Source organism: Lycium ferocissimum, chromosome 3 (assembly GCF_029784015.1).
Source record: "Lycium ferocissimum isolate CSIRO_LF1 chromosome 3, AGI_CSIRO_Lferr_CH_V1, whole genome shotgun sequence".
Classification (NCBI taxonomy): Eukaryota; Viridiplantae; Streptophyta; class Magnoliopsida; order Solanales; family Solanaceae; genus Lycium; species Lycium ferocissimum.
The window spans coordinates 7,617,254-7,642,411 of NC_081344.1; the positions used below are offsets into that span (position 1 = coordinate 7,617,254).

Here is a 25,158-nt window from a genome sequence, read left to right on the forward strand (position 1 = left end):
TATGCAGAGCTTCAATGGCATCACCAACAGGCAACAGCAAATGAACTCAGTGGGACGGGCATGGTCCTTCCTCATCCATGTCAACTTCTCGTCTGACAGACACCCCATGCCTCCCCTTCAAGCAGGGACGAATTTATATATTAATTTTGGGTCACGTGAATACACGGTCACTCGACTAAACAAGATATATTATATGTATAATTCTGAAAATATATCTAATATTACCTGAAGGAACACATGGTCAAACTAGGCTGAGTGGAGCACTGGTTAGGGGTTGTGTTTATTTCCTCAACGTCTTGGGTTTGAACCCGAGCTCCTGCACATTCTATGCTTTTATTTTCTAAAACTTGACCTTTTAACTTTCTTTTTTATATTATTCTAAATCATTTTTCTTTTATAATTCTAATTACCCAAAAATAAAAAAAAACGTGTTCTTTTTTATATTACATCTGGTGAATTTTTTTTTCCCGTTATTTCTAATTACCCAAATTCCAAAGGCAAAAGAAATCAAAAAGCCCATAGGCGCTAAGCTGCAACAAACCAAAGACAAAAGAAATCAAAACACCCCATAGCTAATAGTGAACCCATCCTCTTGAAATCCTGAATTCGCCTCTGCCTTCAAGTATATTGAAAAAAAGAATTTAGTATATAATGATAGTGTTAAAAATTATTTACGTTTTAGTGCACTTTAACCTGTGTAGCAGGTTATTTACTTTATTTTTTGGTTACGCGATCACGCTTGTTTCTAACAGCTATGTATATGCTATTGCAGGTTTAACTTGATAGTGTAAAAAAATTATGTAGTATATTGAGCTAAAACTTGGATGAAAATATCCGGATACCAATCCGCTTAACTAGGAAATCAGGTTAAAGTATATATTATCATTTGTATTTTTGTTATTCTTACATTATTATGCGTGTAACTTTGTTGGTTATCTAATTATTTACGACCAAGCAGTTGACCGATCGCTCTATCAATGAACTATTGAAGAATAAGAGGAGTTCCGATTTCATATAGTTCAATTCCTGTTTTCAAGCCATATGATCAATATAAGGCTGAAGCTTGCTTTGTAACTCTCGGAACTTTAGTTTTTCGTAGTGACTCTTAAATTTATAATAGCTTGACTTTGTAATTACTTTTAAAATAATAGTCATAGTTTGTAATTTTATATGTAGCTAAGACTTTAGCCCGAATAATGTTCGATAACCATATCTTTTTATACTACAATTACTGGGATATGTAACCCCTTTAACGCATGTTATTGTCACCTTTTATTTTTGTCTCTTTCACTGATTAGAAGAGAATAATCTTTCGGTGCAGCTAGTTGTTTTTCCTGATCATCAGGGGGTGAGAAACATTTTACCCCACGTAAGAAGGTAAATTTTTACTTGTATCTAGTGTTTAGGTCAATTTATTATGATTAAGAAATTTAATAGATTGAAAAGATAGATATATCAACTAATCATGATAAGTAATAGTAGTCTATTTATAACAAACACATGTTATGCATTTATTTATTTGATTAAATACATGGTGCATAAAAAAATAATTGTCAACAAAAAGTGTGGGGAATTAAATTAGCTTTTTATTCCCTTCCCCTATTTTCCCTTCCCCCATTTTCCCTTCCCCTACCCCTAATTTAAAAAAAATATATTTTTATAATCAATAAGAGAGTAATCTTGTGTTGATTGTCTCTGTATGAGTTATGATCAAGTTTAGTCAATTTCCTATAAAATGAAAAGCAATCACCTTGTCCCATTTTTCTTCTACTGCTGTCTTTCTATTGTAGAAGACTGATAAAAAATGAACGAATGAATTCATGATTCTCTCAATTATCTGCTCAGTTGTAATTCTATATTCTTTATGTAGTTCTAAATATTTAATTTCAACTTGGAGTGTAATATATTCATGACTAACTACCCAATAATATTAGCCAGAGGCGGATTTATGTGGATGGATGGGATGCCACGGCACCCGGACCGCTCGGCTAAAACTTGGTATATATATATACGGATATGTATAAGAAATGAAATATATATAAGTCTTGCCACCCCCAAGAACAAAAGAGTGAAAAGTGCCAACAACATATAACCTTGCGAAAGATCGAACTGAGTGCACATGTTTTTTTTTTTTTCTAGCTTGGTCTATACTTTTATGTATCTTTAATTCTTTTAACTTGCTATTCTTTGTTAATCCAAATTAACTCTTTTATGCTTTAATTAATTCTTGGCTCTTGTTACTTCCTCTTTCTTTAAGTATTAATCTCTTTATGCGTGCATTGAGTGCGTATCCTATATCAATGAGTACTAATTTTTAAAATGTCACATAAATATTAAAAAATATATATATAATCGTAAATTTAAAATTTTAAAACAAATTCAAGTTTTAAAATGATGAATATTATTATGTTAAGAGTTTTCAAATTTAAAGGTTGCTTTGATCTTTACCAACGTTCGCGCTTATGGAAGATGAGTGGGTTGAAGTACAATTTTGACTCTTTCTACACTATATATGCAAGGCACCAGAAAATAGAGTATGAATCTATTGAGATAACGGTATTAGATGGTTTATAGAGGTTCAGATTTTTAACGTACAAAATCTTTATCTTTCTCAAAGTTTTAGAGGATAAGGCCTCTTACTCCTACAAAAAAAAAAAAATAATAAATAAATAAATAAATAGGGCCGCTTAGGCATCGTTAACCGATATCGGCATATTTTATTTGTCTATATTAATCGAAATAGATAAATGACCCGAACCGTAACTCAATTTTGAAGAAACCGACCCGTTTACCCTATTTGAACGGTGTGGCACCCCGAACCTTCAAATCCTAGATCCGCCTCTGATATTAGCAATGTGTTTCTTTAAAATGTAATATCGTCACTTGACACCACCAAGGGTTGTGCAGACCGTAGAGCTTTTATGTTCGAGTATGAAAAAAATTCTGGTAAGGAACGTTTGGCCATAATATGAACAAATATAATCAGTAAAAAGAGTGCACAGTTATCTCGAAATTTTCTAGTTCTTGATAGAAACCTTTTATGTATTCTTTTTCATACATAATAGAAAGGACAGGAAAATACAAACAAAAGTGGCTAAAACTTTAAATAAGAAGAGTTAACATAGGAAGATCAGCACTAAACAAGATGTTAATTCTCTGATTACTACTGTTAAGGCAAAAGATCAAATATCAGCTAACACATTGGTATATAATATATACTATATATGTTGGTTTTGTGAGTATAGTAGAAAGGCACGTTATATTCAGCTTTGTACTTCTATGTGAAGCTAGAACTCCCAACAAGAATCGCTTTCAAAAGTGAGGTCTTGAGTCAAAATTCAGTGTGGGCCCCTGTCTACAAGGCACGGAAAGTCAGAAATTTATTTTAAAAATCATGCCAAATTAGATTTCCGATTTGTGAGAGAAAAAGTAAAAATTAAATTAAGTGATTTTATTGATAAAAAATAAATTAAAGTAACTTTACCAAGTAATTTTACATACTTGAGCCCGTTTGAAAATTTTATTTAATTTTTGGATAAAGAAATGTATATGTATCAGACTATCAGTGTGTACAATCAGGGGCGGATGGAGCATTATAATTTGGGGTTCAATTGAATCCCAAACTTTTGATGCAGTGTACAAATTTATATGTAAAAATTTACTAAATTTATAATAAATAATATATATGCACCCAAAGAGAAATATAATGGTTCAATTAAAAAATTTAAAAGATTGAAATTTAAATCCTAGATCTGCCTCCGTATACAATTATATATAACGGAGTAGTCCAAGAATTTTGTAGATGGATGTGAGAACGGAAAAAGTGCAAAATGCACATTCCGTCCAATATTACAAGATGGTGAGGATTAAAATTTTCATTTATATTATTGTAAGATTTTAATTGAAAATGGAGATTAAAATGTTAATTTAATTTTATAATATACTATCGGTACTAAAATAAAATCTTCGTCGTTCTTGCTAAAAGCACTTGATGCAATTTGCACCGTATGTGATTGTTTTTTCTACGTCTACGGATAATTTTTGTGTAGCACATTGCACGAAGCATTTCAAAAGAATATAAATCGAATATCGGCGGTTTGTTTATTAAGAGATTATAATTAATAATAAAATACTATAACGTCCCCATAAATATATTCTTACAAGATATAGTTGTCGTGCACCAATCCTCATCCTCATCCTCCTTACCGTCCCCTTTTTCAACTTCATCATCAACGACCATCGACGGCGCCGATTTAGAAAATTTGAATTTCAAATCCCCAAAAAAATTTCCTACATGATATCTTCTCTCTTTCAAAACAGTAAAAAAAAAAAAAAAAAAAATTACTTACCATCATCCTCATCCTAATCCTCCTCACTCCTCTCTTTCATTTTCATCATCAACGACCTCAGGCGGCTGTAGATTTAGAAAATTTGAATTTCAGAAACACCGCGCATGACACACCAGCCGTCGTGAGCAGCTAGAAGAGTAAGGAGGATGAGGATAAAGGTATGTAATTTTATTTTTTTTTCTGTTTTGAAAGAGAGAAGATATCATTTTTTTTAAAAAAAAATTAGGGATCTGAAATTCAAATTTTCTAAATTGGCGGTGCCGGTGGTCGTTTGATGAAGATGAAAGAGAGAAGAGTAAGGAGGATGAGGATTGGTGCACAACAGCTAGATAATTCCCTACAGTATATTCTAGCAAATTAATAAAGTATTGTTATCTTCTTCAACATAAAAAGATACATATAATGTAATAAAGTCAAATATATATTTAGAAAGCAAAATTTTATAAAATGCAAAACAAGCTAAGGAAATGATGACACCATTTCATTCGTTTCACATCATTACATCTCTATCATCTTTATATAATAGGGGGTCCGATTATGTTTTAGAGTCTGATAAACAATCTCTTCTAATAATTTGAGCTCTGAAATGTTTGTTTATTAAGAGATTATTTATTTCCAAAACGATTCAATGTTTCAAGTAAAGCCAATCATAGTGTTGATTACTTGTTACATTCATTTTTTATTTATTTAAATTGATTGAATTATATCTAAACTTGCTAATTTAACATGTTTTGATTTAAGTCAATTAATCTTTTAAAAAAAAATAATGGATGTAACAAGTAGTCAACTCTATGGTTGACTTTGATTGAAACATTGAATCGTTAAGGATCATTAGAACACAAGTTTGTAACATAAAAACCAAAACAAAGCATGGATATCATAAATTGCTGCCAATTTGATTATGAGAATGCAACAAACCTATATTTTGCATGGAATTTCTTATTAAATATTGAAAAGTCATTTATTTAACCATTTTGCTCTATTCAAAAAGATGTCCAAAAGAATTTCGGTGACAGAAAATAGCAGATGATGCTATTCTAGCAAATTGGTCAAAGTATATTTATAGATTATAGAACCCTTAGGTCCTGAATTCAAGTCTACGTGCGTGCGTTTAGTAAAAGAACATTTTTTTTTCATTTTTTCATTCACTTCGATGATCACCATACTTAAACAAATGATGTACGAAAGTACTATAATTCTTTTGAACACCAAAACTCACTTAGTTTTGCTATTCGATTAAGAAAACACTAACACTTAGAATGAAATGTCATATTACATACTCACTTGTTTAAAGATAACACGTTAACGTATCTAATACTTTGAATGAAGTATCAAGTCATTATTTCTTAACATAATGATTTATTCACTTTTAATATTGAAGTAACTATGAACTAAAATGAATTATAACCTTATTATAAATGAGCTCACAATTTGACATTATTTATTCATTCTACATTACAGTAGAGTTTTTTTCTATTTGAGACAAGTAGCAAATACACAAAATTAATATGGATACGCAGTTAATCAAATATTATTCAGTTTAATTAAGAAAAGGAGAATAGATTAATTTAGTTACCACCTGGATGATGTCTAATTATGTAGTGGAATATGTAATTAAAAAAAGATAATTACAATTTATGGTTCAAAACTGTTAAGAACAAGGAATATCTAATATATATATAGGTTGTATACGAAAAGTAGGTTGTATACTAGGTTCTATGTTTTTTCTTACTAAAGGTAGTTGGTCATCACCTATTTGGTGACCAATAAAACACCAAGGAATATATAAATAAATAAAGTAAAAACATATATAGGAATATACGCGCGTGTGTGTGTGTATACACACAATTGTAATATACTGAAAAAGAAATCGAATTAGTTGAAAAACATAATCATACCGTTTCCCGTGCTTTTTGGTCTTGGAGATTTTCGTCTCTCACTATAACATTTGCTAATTAAGGGAAACTATAAATAAACATAAATCAACCAGACGAACGATGAAAAATGCGTTAAATTGAATAAAAACCTATTGGTAATTGAGTTGTAAGGAAGTTGGAATTACTCGCAGTGAAAACAGTAATATGGTCCCATTCCTAGAAGAGCTTCGTCGACGGGCAACGATTTTTGTTCCACTTTTGGTCGTTTGAGCTCCCCTCACTTCATCACACTCCAGTCAGGACATTTCCTCCCTTTTTACCGCAAATTGACGTTATTAGGATTTCTGGATTGACGATATAGAACCTGAAACCTAGATTGTTGAGTATGAATCAGAAAAACACATTAAAGCACAAAAATCAATCCAAAATTCCTCTTAAACAAAGAAAAATAAAAGGGAAAAGGCATCACACACACATTGAAAGGAAGAAAGAGAAAGATTTTGCTGGAGATTGAAAATTGAAAATTGAAAGTTGAAAGGAAATGAGAAAGTATATTAACAGAGACACAGATTGATAACGGGCATAAAGGCCACGTATAAGTGGTGGCTGCAGGGTAAAACACGTGGAATTGGGCAACTAATTAAGTGACTAAAATGCCATCAATTTGAATGTTAATTCCTTTTTAGCAGACATGTCGATCTAGGCATAAGACCCATGCTTCTATATAAGTAGAAATAAAGGAGGAAATGATAAGGCTACTCGAACAAATTTGAATTTTGAATATACTAGAAGAGTTGGTTTCAACATGTTAGCTTATTGTCAAAGAAAATTAAAATAAGGGTATTTTTGGTCTTTCAAACATTTTCCAAAATGAGCTTGCTTAGGAAAGTTGTCTTCTAAGTTGTTTTGCTTGGACCTTATCAACAAGTCCAAAAAAAGGTCCATCCTTTTCTGTTAAATTACAGATATGCCATACATTACAAAGTCATTGAATATGGTGGAGCCCATTAAACTTTTCAAAAATTGACACGTAACACATGTGGTCAGACTTAGTTAGGCCTCAGTCCCTAATTTCCTCAACATATTTTCCATTTTTTTTTTTGTCAACAACATATTTTCCATTTGAAGATGGTGATCGGTAAATATTTAGGAATTTTTACTTGACATAACTAACTCTAAGCGGTAATTATATATAATAACTATATTTTAATTTATTTATAGTTCATTCAAATATTACAAAAGACATCGCTAGTCAATAAAAATATGGTTTACACCCATGTATCTCGCTATTCTTCCACTTCTTCCGCTTTCAACCCATTTTCATCCCGTTCTTTCTCAATCTTCACCGTATTTTTTGCCATACTTTCACAACACGGATTCTTCCCACGATTTTTACCCTAAATCGTGGTTGCTAAAAAACTGGGTAAGTTGTTTTTGTGTAGTTTTTCTTCATTGTATTGGTTTATTTTTGTCAACATCGTCTTCTTCCATTACAGCGATTGTTGAGCAGATACAAGTCACACATAGTCAAGGGTTTTACAGCAAATACACACGCTCGTCATTTTCCTTCTTGTATCTCAGATTTGAGTATATTTAAGTGTATTTCATGGTTTCTTCTCCGTCTTGCATCTCAGATCTGAGTAAATACAGTGTATTTATAAAAGGATTTGAATGTATTCTTCATTTTTTTTAGTGTAAATACAGTGATAGTTTGTATTTCACTAGAGATCCAATCGGTTTTGATTGTATTCTTCCTTTTTAATTACAACATTTTTTTCTTCATTTTGTATTTTCTGAGCATAAATACATTCAAATATAACCAACTAAACACATTCAAATATAATCAACCTTGCGACGTCAGTGGCGACCTTGTTGATCGAAATACATTCAAATACAGCCAAAACTCGCGTATTTAAATGCACTTAAATACATCATTTTGAATACACATGTATTCAGAGAAATTAAGGTTACATGTATTCAAATACAACCAAATACATATGACATCACATATGGATGGATACAACTAAATAGTATATTCAAGGCCAAACCCATCGACAAACACTGGTTACACTGTATTCCAAGACACTTAAGGTGGGTCAACCAAATATCGTTATAGTAAAACCAACACATCACATTAAGTAGCCAATTAAATTGTGCCGACTCATTTAAATTGTGCCAACTCAATTAAATTGTGCCAACTCATTTTAATTGTAAATTCACTAATTTGTAAATTCGTGGAGTTTTGACCATTAAAAATTGGGGTTTTTGGCCGGGTTGAATGTGCACCTCCGATAACGGTCTGCAAAAAGTATCTAAGTGGAATAGGAATGACCCACTTTTGAGAAATGGAACCAAAATGTGACAGCTACAAATATTCAAATACACTGAAATATAGCGAAAATGCCAAAATGTAGCTACAAATTGTAAATAGCAAAAAGATAGCTACAGATTGAAAGCAATTAAGCATTAAAAGATTGTTATTTATGTAAGTTGTCCAAATATTTATCAATACCCAAGTTTATATGTAGAGTGTGTAAACTTATAGCAGATCTGTTATTTAATGAGCTGATAATTTATATCTATTTATTATTATTAAATACTAATAGTTTATGTATAAATATATGTCATATACTCCCTCTCTTCCTTTTTACTTGGCCTTTGTGCTAAAAATAATTTTTTTATGTTACTTGTTCATTTTTGCAAATTAAGAGGGATTTATTATCTTCTTTTAATATTACCCTTATCATTAAGTAACTATATAAAATACAACTAATCAAACTTAGATTTTCAAAGCATAATTAATAAGATTAATTTAATAAAATAAATTTCTAATAAATGCTTTCTAAGAGAAATATCATGTAATATAGGACAAGTAAAAAAGAAATGGAGGAAGTATTTGTTAACTTAATATGAAAATCGAATACAGCTAAGATTCTACCTTTGTGAGAGGGTAAATATATTTTACTATTAAATAAAGTGTAATAATATGTTCTTCTTTTATATGCAAAATAAACCAATCGATTGATTAAATTTTATTCTAAATAAAATTTATTCAGATAAAAAAATATAAAAACTTATAATAATAAGATAAAAAGGATTAAAACTTATGACAGTATCGGGCCGTGCTGTCACGGGCCATCATCCCCTAGTTTATGAGAAAATAATTTAATACAAACAAAAACAAAAGAAATATTCAATATAAACTAACCAAGTTAATTACCACTTCCAAGTTGCATTATCGTTTCAATAAATCTATATACTATCTAATCTATACTATTATAAAAGTGAAAAGTTTCAAAGTGGAAGTTGAAAAAACAACACGTCCTTTAAAAATTGAACACATTATTTTGTCCTTTGATAATATACTATTCCTTCAAAATCATCGCACAAAAGTATAAAAATATTATTGAGAAGTTAATAATGCTTAGTAAACTAAAGAACATTTCTTGTAAGTTATATATACATGACGTATTTACACTTGCTTAGTAAAAAATATTCATGGGAATTAGAAAATATTGTATGCTTGAACAAATTTATACAACACTCAACAAATATCTTTGCAAAAATCACGGCACTAAAAATAGGCCTGGAAATTATCATTGAAAGAAACTTGCTTTTCATATAAGTCAAAACAGTCTGCAAAGAGATGATCAATGTTAGCTGATGTAAATAATATTTACTTTAATATTATTGATGATTGCATGTGACCCATAATTACAGAAGGATGCTTAATTAGAAATAAAACATGTCTTTAGAGAAGATCACAAAGGGGCAAATGCTTTAGCCAAATATAAAAGCTAAGCAACCTAGAAGTATTTGGAAAACTTTCACTTTATGATGTACCCCTTAATTTTGCTTTATCTACCTACAAAGATGATATTCTAGGTACTATGTATCCTAGACAAACCGACTCATGTAATAAACTATGCTAGTTTGTTTAATAAAATTGTGTCTTCTTGAGTCATGACCCAAAAAAAAAATCTTGTTCCTATATTAGTTTTAGTTCCTTCTAATCTTATATATAATTACCCCTGCATAATTATATTGTTCAAAATCATTAAAAAAAATCATAATAGGTGGAGTACTATATAAAAATATAACTATGGTACAATTTAAGCTCTTCCCTTCCAGTCATTATTATGTTTTTTAATCATGAAGTTAATTAGATTCACTTAATTTAAATTTGAATGTAGATGAAGAACCTACTATTAATTCCAACATGTACATGTTGACTAAGTGAAATTACAAAAATCTTCTTTAAACTAACATGAATCTAAAATAGATTTACTTAATCTAAACTTGAATGTAGATGAAGAAACCATTTAATTTCAGCATGTATATGTTGACTAAGTGGAATTATAAAAATCCAAGGTACAATGTCTCTTTTTTAAATTAATTTTAAATATTTTTTAATCTCTTTTTAATTAAAATATTGTGTGTCTTTTTGGTTTGCTTTTATTATAGACCTGCAAAGTCGATATCCAATAATCTAGCAATATAATCTTTTTTATTTTAAAAGATAAACGTTGGTCATTGTAACATGCATGAAAATGATGGTGTAAAATTCATTAAATTGCTCTAACGGTAACTAAGTGTTGTCGCGATGACAAGATAATATAACAGCTTGTTAAATTTTATTTATATTAACTGCTTTTATGATTTGCGTTTATCTTAAGATTGTATATGTATCTTAAGATTAGTTCTTCACTTTTTCTTAATATCTTAACATTGTATACGCATATATGGCGATAATTGGTGATAATACACTACATTTTTTCTAATTAATTAATTATTCACTTTTTCATTTAAATTTATGATATAATATTTGCACAGTGATGTATACCGCATCTACTATTATCATAATATAGCAATCTTCTTTGTAGTGAGTTGTCTTCTTTTGTGTTAGACTATTTAAGTTATATTTCATATAGATATTCGTCGGTTCTTAAATAAACAATAACGATCTTAGTTACCTTGGTTGACACGTCAACGTGTATAGTTAGTAATTAATTTACTCTTTAAACTTCTATCGATATTTATCACGTATAATCTTAAGCAGCTAAACATAATCAACATTTAGCATTTTAAATAATTTGTCGTAATTTTAATAAAACACATTTTTTTATCGATTATGTTTTTCTTAAAATAAGATTTTTAGTGATTTAGAACACTACACGTACAACGTATTAGTCCAAAAATTAGGTAGGGGAAAAACGGCTCCCACATATCAAACTATCAAGTATCGGAATACCGTAACCTACTTTGCTGTGTTTTATCTTTTATTGTGTCAAACTATTTAAGTTATATTCCACACGGGTATCAGTCTATTCTTAGATAAACGCTAACGAACTTAGTTACCTTAGTTGACAGGTCAACATGTTATATTTTATTAGTATTAATTTATTTACTCTTTAGATATTCTATCATTATTTATCACGTATAGTCTTAGGTACCTAAACATAATCAACATATATCATTTATGATAATATGTATGTAAATTTTTTTAATTCATAACACACACTTTTTAATATCATTTACGATGTTTTTAAAAAATTTATTCTTACTTATTCGAAATACTACATGTATAGTGTACGTGTTGAAAAACAAGAAAAAGGTTAAAAAGGCTCCCGCTATAAATTGCATACAACTTTAATTTGTTTGTGTCAGAATCTTTTTGACTAAAACAAGAATTGTGAGAATAATACAAAAACTTAAGAAAAAAACAAAAACTACCAAAAAAAAAAAAAAAAAAAAAAAAAAAAAAAAAAAAAGCGCACCCATTTATACCTAGTTGAAATGAAATTTTCCCAGAAACTCAAAACGAGTTAATTAGCTCATCCTTAAATTGAGTGCAAAAAAATTCGTTTATTTTCAAGAAACCAAAGATTTTGGTGTACAAATCATAGAACCCTATTTATTTATCATATAATTCAAAGTTCCCCAAATTGAAAAAATCATCAAAACTATGGCAGATGAAGGTTTAGTTTCTCATAAAAGAGAACCTATTAAAACCTCAGGTATATCCACTTTTTTTTTTTTTCTCAGTTTATTTTGCTTACTTTTCCTACATTTGTTCCTGTGGAAAAAAAAATAAGAACCTTTTTTTTTTTTCTTAAAGTTTTATTTTTGGTAGTCTTGAAATGTAAAGACCAAGTTTTTATCTGTGCATAAATGTTAACATAAGCTTGGTTGTGTTGTTGGATAGTTTTTTTCTTTATTAGCTCAAGAAAAGCTAAACATATAGTTGATTAGTCAAGTTTTGTTCATTTTTTTACCTGTTTGCTAATGTTTCAATAGTAGATTTTTGGCCCCCTTGGAACAAAAATGAATCGTATCAAGAATTGAATTTGCTTATGTTTATGTGTTGAATTTTGTTGTAGTTACTATTCCTATTTTTTTCAGAATGCTTTGTCATGCTTTCTATAGTATTTTGCCATGGTCTCTTCACTTCCGTTATTTCTTTTTCTGACCGGCTTTGAAATGCTTTTCCTTGAGCCGAGGGCATATCGGAAACGGCCTCTCTACCTCCCAAGGTAGGGGTAAGGTCTGCATACACTCTACCCTCCCTAGACCCCACTTGTGAGATTACGCTGGTTGTTGTTGTTGTTGTTATGTGTGGAAAGGCTGTTCTTATCTGTGTTCTTTCCCTTTGTTTTGCTTGATTTATTGTGAATTTGGGTTTTCAGTTGGCAATGCAGCAGCACAGCGAAGACGGCAACATGCTGTTACAGTTGGGAAGGAAAGGAGAGAAGCCCTTATGCGAACAAAGCGTTTATGCAGAGTGGGAGTTAGTGGTGATTCTGATGATGCCTCCCTTGATGATAGTGATATGATGGTTGAAGAAGATCAATCAGTTTTGGAGGCTCGGACTTTGTCAGCTGTGGAAGAATTAAAGCTTGGTGTTGCTTACCAGTATGGAGAATAACTTTTATTTTGCAATTAAGAAATTTTGTTTGTTTAGTTTTGTTTTCTATCTTAAATTTCAGTTTCCTTGTAACTGCTTCTGTTTATTTACGTTGTTTATCTTGTTTTCTTGTGATTTTAGGTTTACCTTATCCTCTTTTAACGCCTTTAATCATCATCGGCTATTCAAGGAATCCCCATTCATATAACATTCTTGGTGTATTCTTAGTTAGCAATTTCATCGGTATAAGTGCGATATATAGAGAATCTCTAATCTGTATGAAAAGATAAATTATTAAATATTGGAGAAAATGAATGGGTATAGAATAACCGCCTGCAACTTGTTGTGTGATTGAGGCATAAGGGTTGTTGTAGTAGAGTTACTTTAATAATGAATTTCTTGGTCCTTTAAGCGTTCGCCTTGCCATTGATCTTTGGAGCTTCCCTAGTCTAGACGGGGGCCTTGTAAATGATTTCAAATGTAGTCTTCACCTGTGATTCTTATAAGCTTTATGTGTATGTCAGTTCATCATGCCATATGTTTTCCCTTTCAGTTACTGATTATGATGTCTTACAATTGCTAGGGGTAAAGGGGCAACACAGAAAAGGGTGAATGCTCTTCGTGAGCTAAGACGCCTTCTTTCTAAGTCGGAATTCCCTCCTGTTGAAGCTGCCCTACAGGCTGGAGCTATACCGCTGCTTATTCAGTGTCTTTCATTTGGCTCTCCAGATGAACAGGTAAAGGAACGTGTTAAAAATTGCTGACTCTTAATATCAGGAGTTTTAAGCTCTTCTTACTGACTTTCCATTTGACACATAGCATGCCTGCGCTAGAGTAAACCGTACTTTTGGCTTTGTCGGGAGTTGCTGTGTGTTTGATGGAAGATCACACTTTTATTTGGTTAAATTCTTGTTATATTTGCTTTTTTGATTTCACACAATATACACATGTTACTGAATCATCGCATATAGAAATTTCTCTCTCATGGTTGGTAACCAAAGCGATTAACGGTGGACTTATATGTCTTTTAAAGTAAATGTAAAAAAGTTTCAATGTCCTGAGACCTATTTACTAACAATCTCCTTTCCTGGGTCATTGCCTTGCTGTAGTTGCTTGAGGCTGCTTGGTGCCTAACTAATATTGCTGCTGGAAAGCCTGAGGAAACCAAAGCTTTGTTGCCTGCATTACCATTGCTTGTTGCTCATCTAGGAGGTTGGTGTTAGCTTCTCTTTCTTCAGTTTGATTTTTAAGCTATTTTTTGGAATTACCATAGCCAGCCTCGAGTGTGCGTACATAAAATACAGAGAATGAAATATTAACACAGTGACTTGTTAGTTGCTTAGTTGTTTGAGGGGAAGGAGGTGTGGTCTTCAAAACTCTTGCATCTACCATCTCTACTTTGTTTGTGATCTTAAAAGTATGCTCTTTGCCTCCTTGAATAAGAACACAAACATGTGACAGCTCATAAGTTCCTGGCGTTTTTTTCTTCGAACTGTGCAGTCTCTATGAATATGTTCAAGGTTTCTATTTTTTATGTCAAGTGGGCAATACTATCATGAATGTAACTCACCATGATTAGGTTCTCTTCATTTCTTAAAATAACTTAAAACTTATGGAATTTTCATCCCTCTATCTCTTCGTTTCTTAAAAATAATTAAGTTTACGAAATTTTCATCCTTTAGTTATATTGTTATTTTGGACAAATTTTCATCCTTTAGTTATAGTTTTTCAGAATATTGTCTAATGTCTGAGGATTAATTTATTCTTGTAAAAAAGGGAAGAGGAGAAGAAAAATAAGAGGACACGAGGTTTTGGAAATATTTTGTTTATTATGCCCTAAAATTTTAGGGTTTAACTAGTGCTTACATATGGTCTAGATTAGGAAAGCAGCACGTGTAATAAAATCTTCACATTTAATACAGAATACTATCTATCTAATATAAGCTATCTGAAGATTCTCAGAAATCCCTACCACAATTACAAAGATTGACGTAATTTTAAAAATAGCTTTTTTTAGATGCCGTCATTTCTGAAACCTTGAAATTATGTAAGAATATTTACTAGTTGGTCATCTGAATTGATGACTCATAGCAACATATCTCCGGTCAATCAATTGCCAAAAATTTATTTCTACTTATTTCATGAAACTTGAGATTTTATAGTGGTTTAATTGTATCCGCTAGATTTTAGTGTTTGAAGAAACAACTCTTTATCATATTCGCTCACACGGTTAAAGCAATGGCTCGAAAGGTTTTTACCTTTCTAAGAGATTTGATGAGGTGGATTGTCTATCCAAGGGAGTTTCTGCTTGCCTGCTCTGTTTTAAAAATAATAGTCATTATTATGGCGATTGAAACACCTGAGAATGCACATTAAAGCATACCAACGGCTGTTACAAGAAGCCGACAGAATTTGGCGAACCACGCTAACAATGAATGATGTATTGGGTTGCGTGATTTTGAGATAGTTGATCTTGTGAACAAGTCTCCTATATAGTCCTAGGTCAATTAAAAGGCTCCCTTATACAGGAATAAATTAAAGATCTGGATCCAGAGGGGATGAATAAGTTCGGATCCAGCATACCAGAATTCTTTTATCTTATCCAGTACATCGTTTTGCAAATACCACTACTAGATTCTGTTGCCTTTATTCCTTAGAGGTACTTTCGTTTACCTTGAGTTTTTGCTCCAGAAATGACATGGTGCTATTTAAATTGATCAACCCTTTATGATCATCGTATGTTATGATAGTGTCATGAATTCAAGCGCGTGAGGATTAGGTGCACGTCACGAGTTTGAACCCAACCATAAACAAAAGCTTGGTATTTAAGCGGCGAAGAACAGAGTGGTGGGCCCATTAACCACTGTGTTTTGGACTGTGCGTTACTGGCCCTTGGAGATTCTTCTGTTATTAGAAAAAAGAAAGGGAGAAGAAGAGTTTGGTAAAAGACTTAATGATTTGCTTCATTTGGACATATGTCAAATTGTTGGACTAGAGCTAAAACAGCCAAATCATGCCCTTGGATATTGAGGCCGTAAATAGATTGGCACATTCGACGTTGATTGCTTAATTAACTTCCTCAAAGAGTAATACATCTTTTTACCAATTGACAAAGGGACCAGTGAAATATGGCTACCACAGATATATGAAGACAAATAAAGGCACTTTCAGCCACCAAAGAAAAAGATCAGCGTACTTAAACCTTATATCTGATTGTATTTTTTGGAAATTAATTAGGCTTTTAAGGTGATAAAATTTCACCTCTGGTACCACAGTCCACATTGACTGTAAAGACTTAAGACATTTTATTAATTTTTTGCCGTGCGGTAAAGAACTATAGAATAACGATGTACAAACAAGAACCAATCCCAAGGAAAAGGCAGAATAGATTGGATTGGGAAGTAATACCACCCCTAGACCCCCTAATATAAGACCCGAAAGGTTATGAATCGATTTACAAGTCCAATGCCAATGTCTTGATTTCGGGTGGCAATACATCGCGGACCCATGTATATATCATCTGCTCATTATTATGTAGAGTAGCTATTCCCTCAGTAACAGAGGCTGACGCCAACCATAGTAAGTCATTGCTTCTTCACAATTAGGTAATTGGGACAATGGATAGATTTATACAACTTCTTGTTGAGATATATCTTTTGGTAAGGTACATTTGATTAATCATTCACTGTTTTGTTCTTATTTAATTTGTAGAGAAGAGTTCCTTACATGTAGTGGAGCAGTGTGCATGGGCATTGGGAAATGTTGCTGGTGAAGGTGAAGAGCTGAGAAATGTTCTCCTATTACAAGGAGCCTTACCAGCTCTTGCAAGGATGATGCTGCCTGACAAGAGGTCAACTGTCAGAACAGCTGCTTGGGCATTATCAAACCTAATCAAGGTTCGAGAATGAAGTTTCTCTCCTTTTGTGCATAACTGCATATTATCTGATTAATTTTTCTAGTGACTGTCTGTCCCATCAGTACAATTCATCTTTAGGTGACAACCTAAAGCAAATTGCCTATTTGCCTTGCTTTTATGCTAATAATTCTTTTTGACAATCTGAGGGAATGGTTTTCTTATGAGCCTGAATGTCATCTTTACCTTAAAGCTGCTTAAGATTGTTAAACTTCACTATTCGACTTGATGCTCTGAGAGCGATGAAAAAGGAAGGGAGGTCGTCCAGATCTAGTTGATTGTTTGGTCATCTTTACATGTGGGATTTACATAATAGGATATTTAGCTTATTGTAGTCAATAATGATGATTCTCAATTTCCTTAAACAAGGTTTGGTCTTTGATGAATGAGTTTCACTTCGTCCCTTGTAGCACCTATCTATTGAGCCTTTCAAACCCGATACCTGTTCACTACTCGTATGTATCTCTTCCACTTTGGCCAATATGAGTTCACCTGGTACTAAATGGAAATAAGTATAATGGAAATAAAATCGGATTCCAGTCGATGAATCTTGCAATGAGATATGCCCTACAATAAACCAATAAACAAAGCAAACTAGGCTTACTTTTTTCTCCTCTTGATTGTATGTCTTCTGATTTTTTTTTTTTTTTAAAACTTTTGAAATATAAAATTCTGCTTGTTTTGTGTAGGGACCAGATCCTAGAGCTGCAACAGAGTTGATAAAAATTGACGGGATACCAGATGGAATTGCTCGACATTTAAAGAAAGGGTAAGTTGTTTCGGAGTCCTTTCTTTATAGTGCTGTACAAGTCCAGATTGTTCATACTATCTAGTATCTACTGTATTTTGTTGGTAATGTTATTATTGTTAAGTGTTCCACATTGGTTGAGGGATGAGTTGTTTGTCTCCTCATGTGATCTTGGACAATCCTCACCTCATGAGCTAGCTTTTGTTTGAGTTTGGCCCAAGGTCCATTTGTTTAAATGGTATCAGAGCTCGGTCCATCCCTCCATCCCTGTTATTGTATGTCCCTGTGTTGGGCCCTTTTGTTGTGTTGTGGACACTTTTGTTGGTAGGCCTGGGCATGCGGGGCGTTAAGTGTCTCGCATTGGTTGAGGGATGGTTGTTTATCTCCTTATATGGTCTTGGACAATCTTTACCTCATAAGCTAGCTTTTAGAGTTGAGTTAGGCCCAAGGTCCATTTCTTTACGTATTGAATAAAATACTTTACCTTACCTTATCCAAAAAAGAAAAGAAAAGAAAGTTTAAGTTGTTTCGAAGTCATCATACTGAAGTGGTTCTTAGTTCTCTGTGGCACTTATTTATTAGTCATCCTTCATCTTGCGGTTTGTGTAGTGAAGGCAGTATTTCTGAGTGCCTACTTTAGTGTCATCTAACTAGTTTTTGGTATATCTGTATATAGATATAATCTATTAATTCTGGTTACAATTTACAAAGATTTTTTTTTTCTTGACTGGTAAGAGGAGGGCATTTAGTTTACTGTCATTTGTGTGCCATACTTTCTTAAAGTGTATGCCACTATTTGCTTTTGCCTTTGATGTTATGGTAATATCTATCGACCTCGTAAGGAGAAGTGACTTGCCTCTTTAAATTAGATAGTTATGCAAATTATCCTATATCTTTCTACAATGTCCTTTTCTAATCACTTTGCTGTGCACATCCAGGGATGATGAGTTGGCGACTGAAGTAGCATGGGTTGTTGTGTATCTCACTGCCCTTTCAAATGTTGCAACTACAATACTGGCAAAGAGTGATCTCATACAAGTGCTGGTAGAAAAATTGGCCATGTCAAATAGTCTGCAACTGCTTATCCCGGTAATATGCATACTAATGTACTGGGTTTAATGGATTTATGTTACCAGAAAGATTCTTGTTATTTGTATTTACTGAGCTTCGAGAACAATCACTGATGGAACTTGTCAAAATACAAGTAAAAAAATAAAAATAAAACTAAAAATATCACTGTTGGAATAAGAAAGCTGATCTGACTTCATATTTGGGCCTTTCAAATTGAAAGGATAGGTGTCGTTCTGAAAATCTAAAACTATTTGCTGTTCATACTCATATAACTAATCAGGTGCTGCGAAGCTTGGGAAATCTTGTGGCTGGTGATTCTCATATAACTAATGCTGTTCTTATTGCGGGACATGAGCTAACAGGCTAGTTTTGAACTTCTCCCTCCTTTTTTGGCATAGAACCTACATGACTATAAGTAAATGGACATCTAAAACTCTGACATCTCAATTATTTCCAGTTAATGCCATCCAAGCACTAGTAAAATGCTTAAAAAGTGAACACCGCATCTTGAAGAAGGTATGCTAATGGTACTTACAATATAAAATTAGAGATTGTTATACTGTTTATTAGATGTTCTAGAATTTTCCAGGAAGCTGCGTGGGTGCTATCTAACATAGCTGCTGGTTCAGTTGAGCATAAGCGTTTGATATATTCAAGTGAAGCTATGCCACTTCTTTTGGGTCTTCTTTCAACAGCTGCATTTGACATAAAAAAGGAGGTAGCGTATGTCCTTGGAAACATCTGTGTCGCCCCTTCAGAAGGTTCTGGAAGGCCAAATGTGATTCTGGACCACTTGGTGAATCTTGTTCGTGGAGGATGCCTAACTGGTTTTTTGGTTTTGGTAAGATCTGCTGATGTTGAGGCAGCAAAATTGGGGCTGCAATTCATTGAGCTGGTAAGCAGAATAATGGTTGTTGTTGATCAATCTTATCTTCTATATTTGCTTCTTTTTCTTTTCCTTCTAAACAGAGTATGCTGGTTATGGTTTACATGCCCCAACAAATCTTAATGAAGGCAGTAAAAGGAGTTACCCCTCTCTCTCTTCTCTCACACACGTTTATATTTACTTGGATAGATAACGACTGTTGGTAATGATTCATTCCACCGTTGACAATTGTTATTTTTAGTTGCTCCAGTGTCATAAAATTAGATTATAATGATGTTGCAGTGAGCAAGAAGGAAAAGAATCAAGGGGATTCAAAAAATGCAAGAATTTCACGCGTGGAATTTGAACCTTTCACCTAAAGCAATTTTTAAGCCACCTTGTCTACTACATTAGAAGCTTCCTTTATGTAAAAGGGATTTAACACTTAATACATATACAAATAAAGTTTTCTTTACACTATTTGTACAGTCCAACAGAAGGGATTCAATTGAAACCCCTTTGGACCATGTAGCTCCGGCTGATTGCTATCTTGTGTTATTTCAACTGTATGCTGATATGATACAAATGGATGATAGTTGTCCTCACTGCATAATCATTTTTAGCCCATTGTTTCTTGGGGTAATTTTAGGAACTTGTCTTTGACAGGTTTTGAGAGGAATGCCGAATGGAGAGGGGCCGAAGCTCGTTGAAAGGGAAGATGGTATTGATGCAATGGAAAGATACCAATTTCATGAAAATGAAGAACTCAGGTGCATGGCGAATGAGTTGGTTGATAAGTACTTTGGAGAAGAATATGGGCTTGATGAATAAGAACATGTTCATATGTCAGCTAATGTGGTTCTCTAACTAATGTGAAGCTTGTGGCTCACCAAGGTGTGCATATATTTAGATAAGCAATTGCCTGGTTTTCCCAATATTTTGTGTAATCTGAATTTAGATTATCGGGTTTTCCAGATGTAGTTGTATTGAATTGAGGGGGGAGTGTTAGGTTAAGGGGGTGGATCATAGATGTACAAGCTTCCAATGTTGTACTATGTTTCTAACACCAAAAAAAAGGATTTGCCGGTAGATGTGTTAAAGGTTCAATGTGTTTTTCTCCTTGTTCTTTTTGTTGTATTCTTCCTCCCAAGGCTCAAAAGTGGGACAATTTAAGTCCCATCTTTTCCTTTAGTCCTTCTATCCAAACAAGAACAGAAAATTGAACTCACTTCTATCATGGTATCAACCATAGGTTGGCTTTCCACTAGAAGCTCAGCCTAGAGTTGATCGACCGTTTCCCCCCAGCTTAGGGGTCAATTACCGGGGATCGGAAACTATTTTATCGTTTCTAAAGCGTCATTCTCCCTTAGGTGATTTTCCCTAGTTTTGACAAATAATGTGATTCTTTTTCCCAATTTTCCTTTCAGCAGCCTAAATATTCTCAAAGCTCATTGGGTTAAAATATACTAGTTACTTGCTCCAAATGGTAAAGAACAAAATTCTATAGTTGTAACAGGATAAAATATACTGATAGAGTGATAGTGTGAATCAGCTTTGGACCTCATAATTATTTGGTGCAAAAAGGGTCATTTGCGCTTTCACCCCTATTTTGTGCTGGTCTTTAATTTGTGCCCTTCAAATGGGCTGGTCTGTAACTTTTGCCTTTCAAAATTGAACTTATGCTTAGAGGGACATAAGTTATGCGTCATAATATTCACAAGTTATGCCAACGCCTTTAAAGATACCCTGGTAGCCATAAGTTCGATTTTGAATGACAAAAATTATAAGACGAGCCTATTTGAAGGGCAAAAATTAAAGACCAGTCCGTTTGAAGGGCAAACCGTGCAATTACTTTGTGCAAAAAATAACCTAGGTGCTGGCTATGATTATCTTTTTTATCATTCTTCCTTTGATTTCAAGGGATAAATCTCTCAAGCAAAATCTCTCCCCACCAATTAATGAAAGAAAACACGAAACAAGTAACCCTCCTTTTCCTTCACCATCCTCAATCATATGTTAGAAAAACCTCCAGAGCGGAGGCAAGAAATTGCCAATGGAGTTCAATACTATATATACATAAAAAAAATATGACCTTATATAAACAATATGATTTTTTAGCCCTCTAGCTCCGCTCCTGCTCCCCTCCCCAACCATATTTTTTTCCTCCCAAAACATCCTCAATTTTCAAATATCCCGGTTGTATAAAATTTCCAGCCAGCATTAAAGACAAATTCTTGGAGTTTTACATCATGGGATCTTTAGAGAGATCAAAGAAAAAAGTTGATCTATGTTAGAAAGCCTATTGTCCATTTTCTTCTTTTTTGTTATGCCAGAAGCACAATCTTAGATGATCTCAAAGGGATCGTGTAGCAATAGCTAGTGAACTTTGTGCCTAACAGGTTTAACTAAAAAATTTAGTACTAGCATTTTGACCAATTCTTACCTGAGCTAGCTAGGCCTTGTTCTAAACTGTTAAGAGAGTCTACTTAAACTAATTATCATAACAGCAGTTTATTGAATTCTTTTTATTCCCTAGGAGCAAGTGCAGCTCTAGTTGATAGACCATACTTCTAATTTATTAATGCCTATTTTGCCTTACATTAAGTGTTGCTTAAGAGATTCTTCAAAGTCAACTATGCATCTTTCATATTGGCTTTATAGATGAAGAAAATCCAAAAAATCTTTGACTACTTCGACAAACACATGGGATTAACTAGACTCGTTAATCTTACTACAAACATTCTTTGATAAAAACTATTAATTCAATACTCATAAAAAGAAAAAGAAAACAAAAAGCATTTGATTTAAGGGATTTTTTTTGTCAGAGGATGTGGTTATATAAATAGGGACTGGCGTGAAATTCATATATGAAGTTGTGGGGTGGCATGTAAGAAGTGAGTAATTTGACAGATCAAAAGCGTCCAATTAGACTTTCAAATTTTGTTTACATTACGGGAATATATTCTCTAATCAAGTTTGTTAACCTTTAATTAACATCAGCTTATAAAAAAAAATCTATAATTTTCTCCTGTTTAATATGGAAATGTGGAAGACATTTAATTTAGCATAGCCAAGAGAACCACTAAGTTGTGTGTGGGTGGCGTGGGGTGGGGGGTTACTGATATGGCCCTACATTTTTCTATTCATAAGAGGCATTATTGGGTTTGGACAGCCAAGTACTACAACTGCAACAACTAATTATACTCGTAAAGAATAATTTTAAATGACAACCAAATATTCTACCAAAACCTTTAAGAAAACAAGAAAAGAACAACTAATTCCCAACAAATTTTACGATTATCCTCTCTTTCCATTTAACTACAGATGCTTTAGTACAACCAATATGGCTAAATTAAAAAGAAATTTAAAGGAGTCCAACAACCGTTTACATACAATCTAATTTGCAGTGAAAAAGTCAAACTTCCAACCTGAGGGTAGATTCAAGATTTAAAATTTATAGCTTCCTATAATAATTTTAAATTAATTCTATAATAATAATAATTGAATTTAGTAGATCTTTTAAAATATATATACATGATTTGAGCAAAATCATTGAGTTCATGTAAACCTGTAACCATCATTCTAGATCCACCCCTGCTTCCAACCGCCATCAACTATTTGCAGATATTATATATAGAATGGTAGTTGGCTTTCTTGAGTTTTGCCTTTTGGTTAGGGAGCATATAACTGTAGATGATGAGCACAAATTACAAAATTTCAGCCCTTATATGAGAAATATAAAAAGATATATACCAAGAGAACAGCTGGAAGATTTGGTCAAATGCATAAAACCAAAGATAAAATAAAACGTCTAAAAATGATGAAAAAAACAAAGTAACAATCAAGAAGAGATGTACTCCAAATCTCCAATTATATGAACTTTCCTGGAAGATCCTTTTTATATATAGTATATATTACTTAAATGTTTGCACAATATAAAGTTATTTTTTAAAATATTTTTGCAATTATTGAAATTTTAATAAATTAAATTTTGAGAAATAAAGGTGAAACATCGCACCAATCTAACCTCACTAAACAGAAGATAGAGGAAGCATATTTCCCCTTTACATACATGTATGTATTAAAAGCAGTCTAAACAATCACTATATTTATATTTTTCTTTGTTTTACTTGAATCGAATTTTAAAAAATAAAGGGACATTCACTAAAGAATCCAGATTAGGTTGATTGTGAATATCATAAACCCGACGACATTACGTTATTGAACCATATATTCATAACTTATAGTATTAAGTATTAAAGTTGTGTTCTTGACTAGAGAATTGAATTTTTGTTTTTCCTAATTAGATTGTAAATGATGATATTGCATCCTTTGAATCTTTAGAACCGATTATGCATTAATATTATAAGGTTGTTTGTTTAAAAGAGAGCATATCCAAGTTTAGTTGGTTACTAACCTCATCCACCATTTGTCGGAGTTATTTTACATATACAGTTATTTTAATTACCATATTGTTGAAGGGTATGGTAAAATATTTTCATTATTTGTTCATTGAGACACCCAAAGGACCGACCACATGTAGTTACTGTTCTGTACAAAGCCCTAGCTTAAATTGTGACCACTTCTGGCATTGTAATAAGTGATGCATTTTTCATTATTTTTGGAGGCATGAAGGAATAAATGCTTTACTAAACTTAGTCAGAGCTCCTTTATTTTTGACAACTCTATTAATATTCACCAACTGTATCATCAGATAGTTCGTTTTTAACTTTATCTAGCATGGCAGCATTGGAAATCGAATGATAGGATGAAAAAAACTACTTTCACCGAAACCAATACAAATGATTTAGAACATTAGATTTCATATTGACATTCTTGCAAGAAAGAGGGTGGTATTTGATAAGAATGTACAGTCCTAGTACGTTAGGATTAGTATTTGATTTGTATATATGTTTAGTTCCTGTTATCTTTGGGTCTCATATGCTTAGCACACTCCTTTCTCTTTTATACTTAATTCTTAAACCTGTATAAATACCACACTTTGTATCAATAATAGTCAAGCTTTTCTTAATCATATTCAACTCTTATATATGATGTTCACTTTTAAGGATCTTTTTTTTTTTTTTTCGGGGTGAAAGGATCGAGTCTTTAAAATGGGCATAAAATGATTTAATACATTTGGAGTGTTAAGTGCATCTAAACATCCCACATCAGATTTACGGTGCAAAATATATAAATTTTGATCTATTTTATTTTGAGGTAAACGAGTTTAGTTGAATGATTTTAAAGTGAAAAGATTAGAATATTGCTTTTGTACAATAAACCTCAATTGGATGATTTTTAAATGGCAAATATTAGGATTGTGATTTTGTGAAAGAAATCTTTAATTGGATGACCACCGATGAACTAACGTTTTGAAAACAAAATATTTATATTTATTAGGTATGTTTTACCACAGTTAACTGTATCC

The 25,158-nt window shown here is 32.5% G+C and overlaps 1 protein-coding gene across 1 annotated transcript; it reads left to right on the forward strand.

The window, feature by feature from the left end:
* The first annotated feature begins 12,064 nt into the window (after positions 1-12,064).
* LOC132049523 (importin subunit alpha-9) lies at positions 12,065-20,853 on the forward strand. Its single transcript, XM_059440363.1, has 11 exons — positions 12,065-12,243; positions 12,913-13,138; positions 13,714-13,867; positions 14,240-14,342; positions 16,842-17,026; positions 17,733-17,812; positions 18,730-18,880; positions 19,143-19,224; positions 19,320-19,378; positions 19,452-19,757; positions 20,394-20,853. Exons 1-11 carry the CDS (start codon positions 12,192-12,194, stop codon positions 20,556-20,558), a joined length of 1,563 nt encoding a protein of 520 aa, XP_059296346.1. The 5' UTR covers positions 12,065-12,191; the 3' UTR covers positions 20,559-20,853.
* The last annotated feature ends 4,305 nt before the right edge of the window (positions 20,854-25,158 follow it).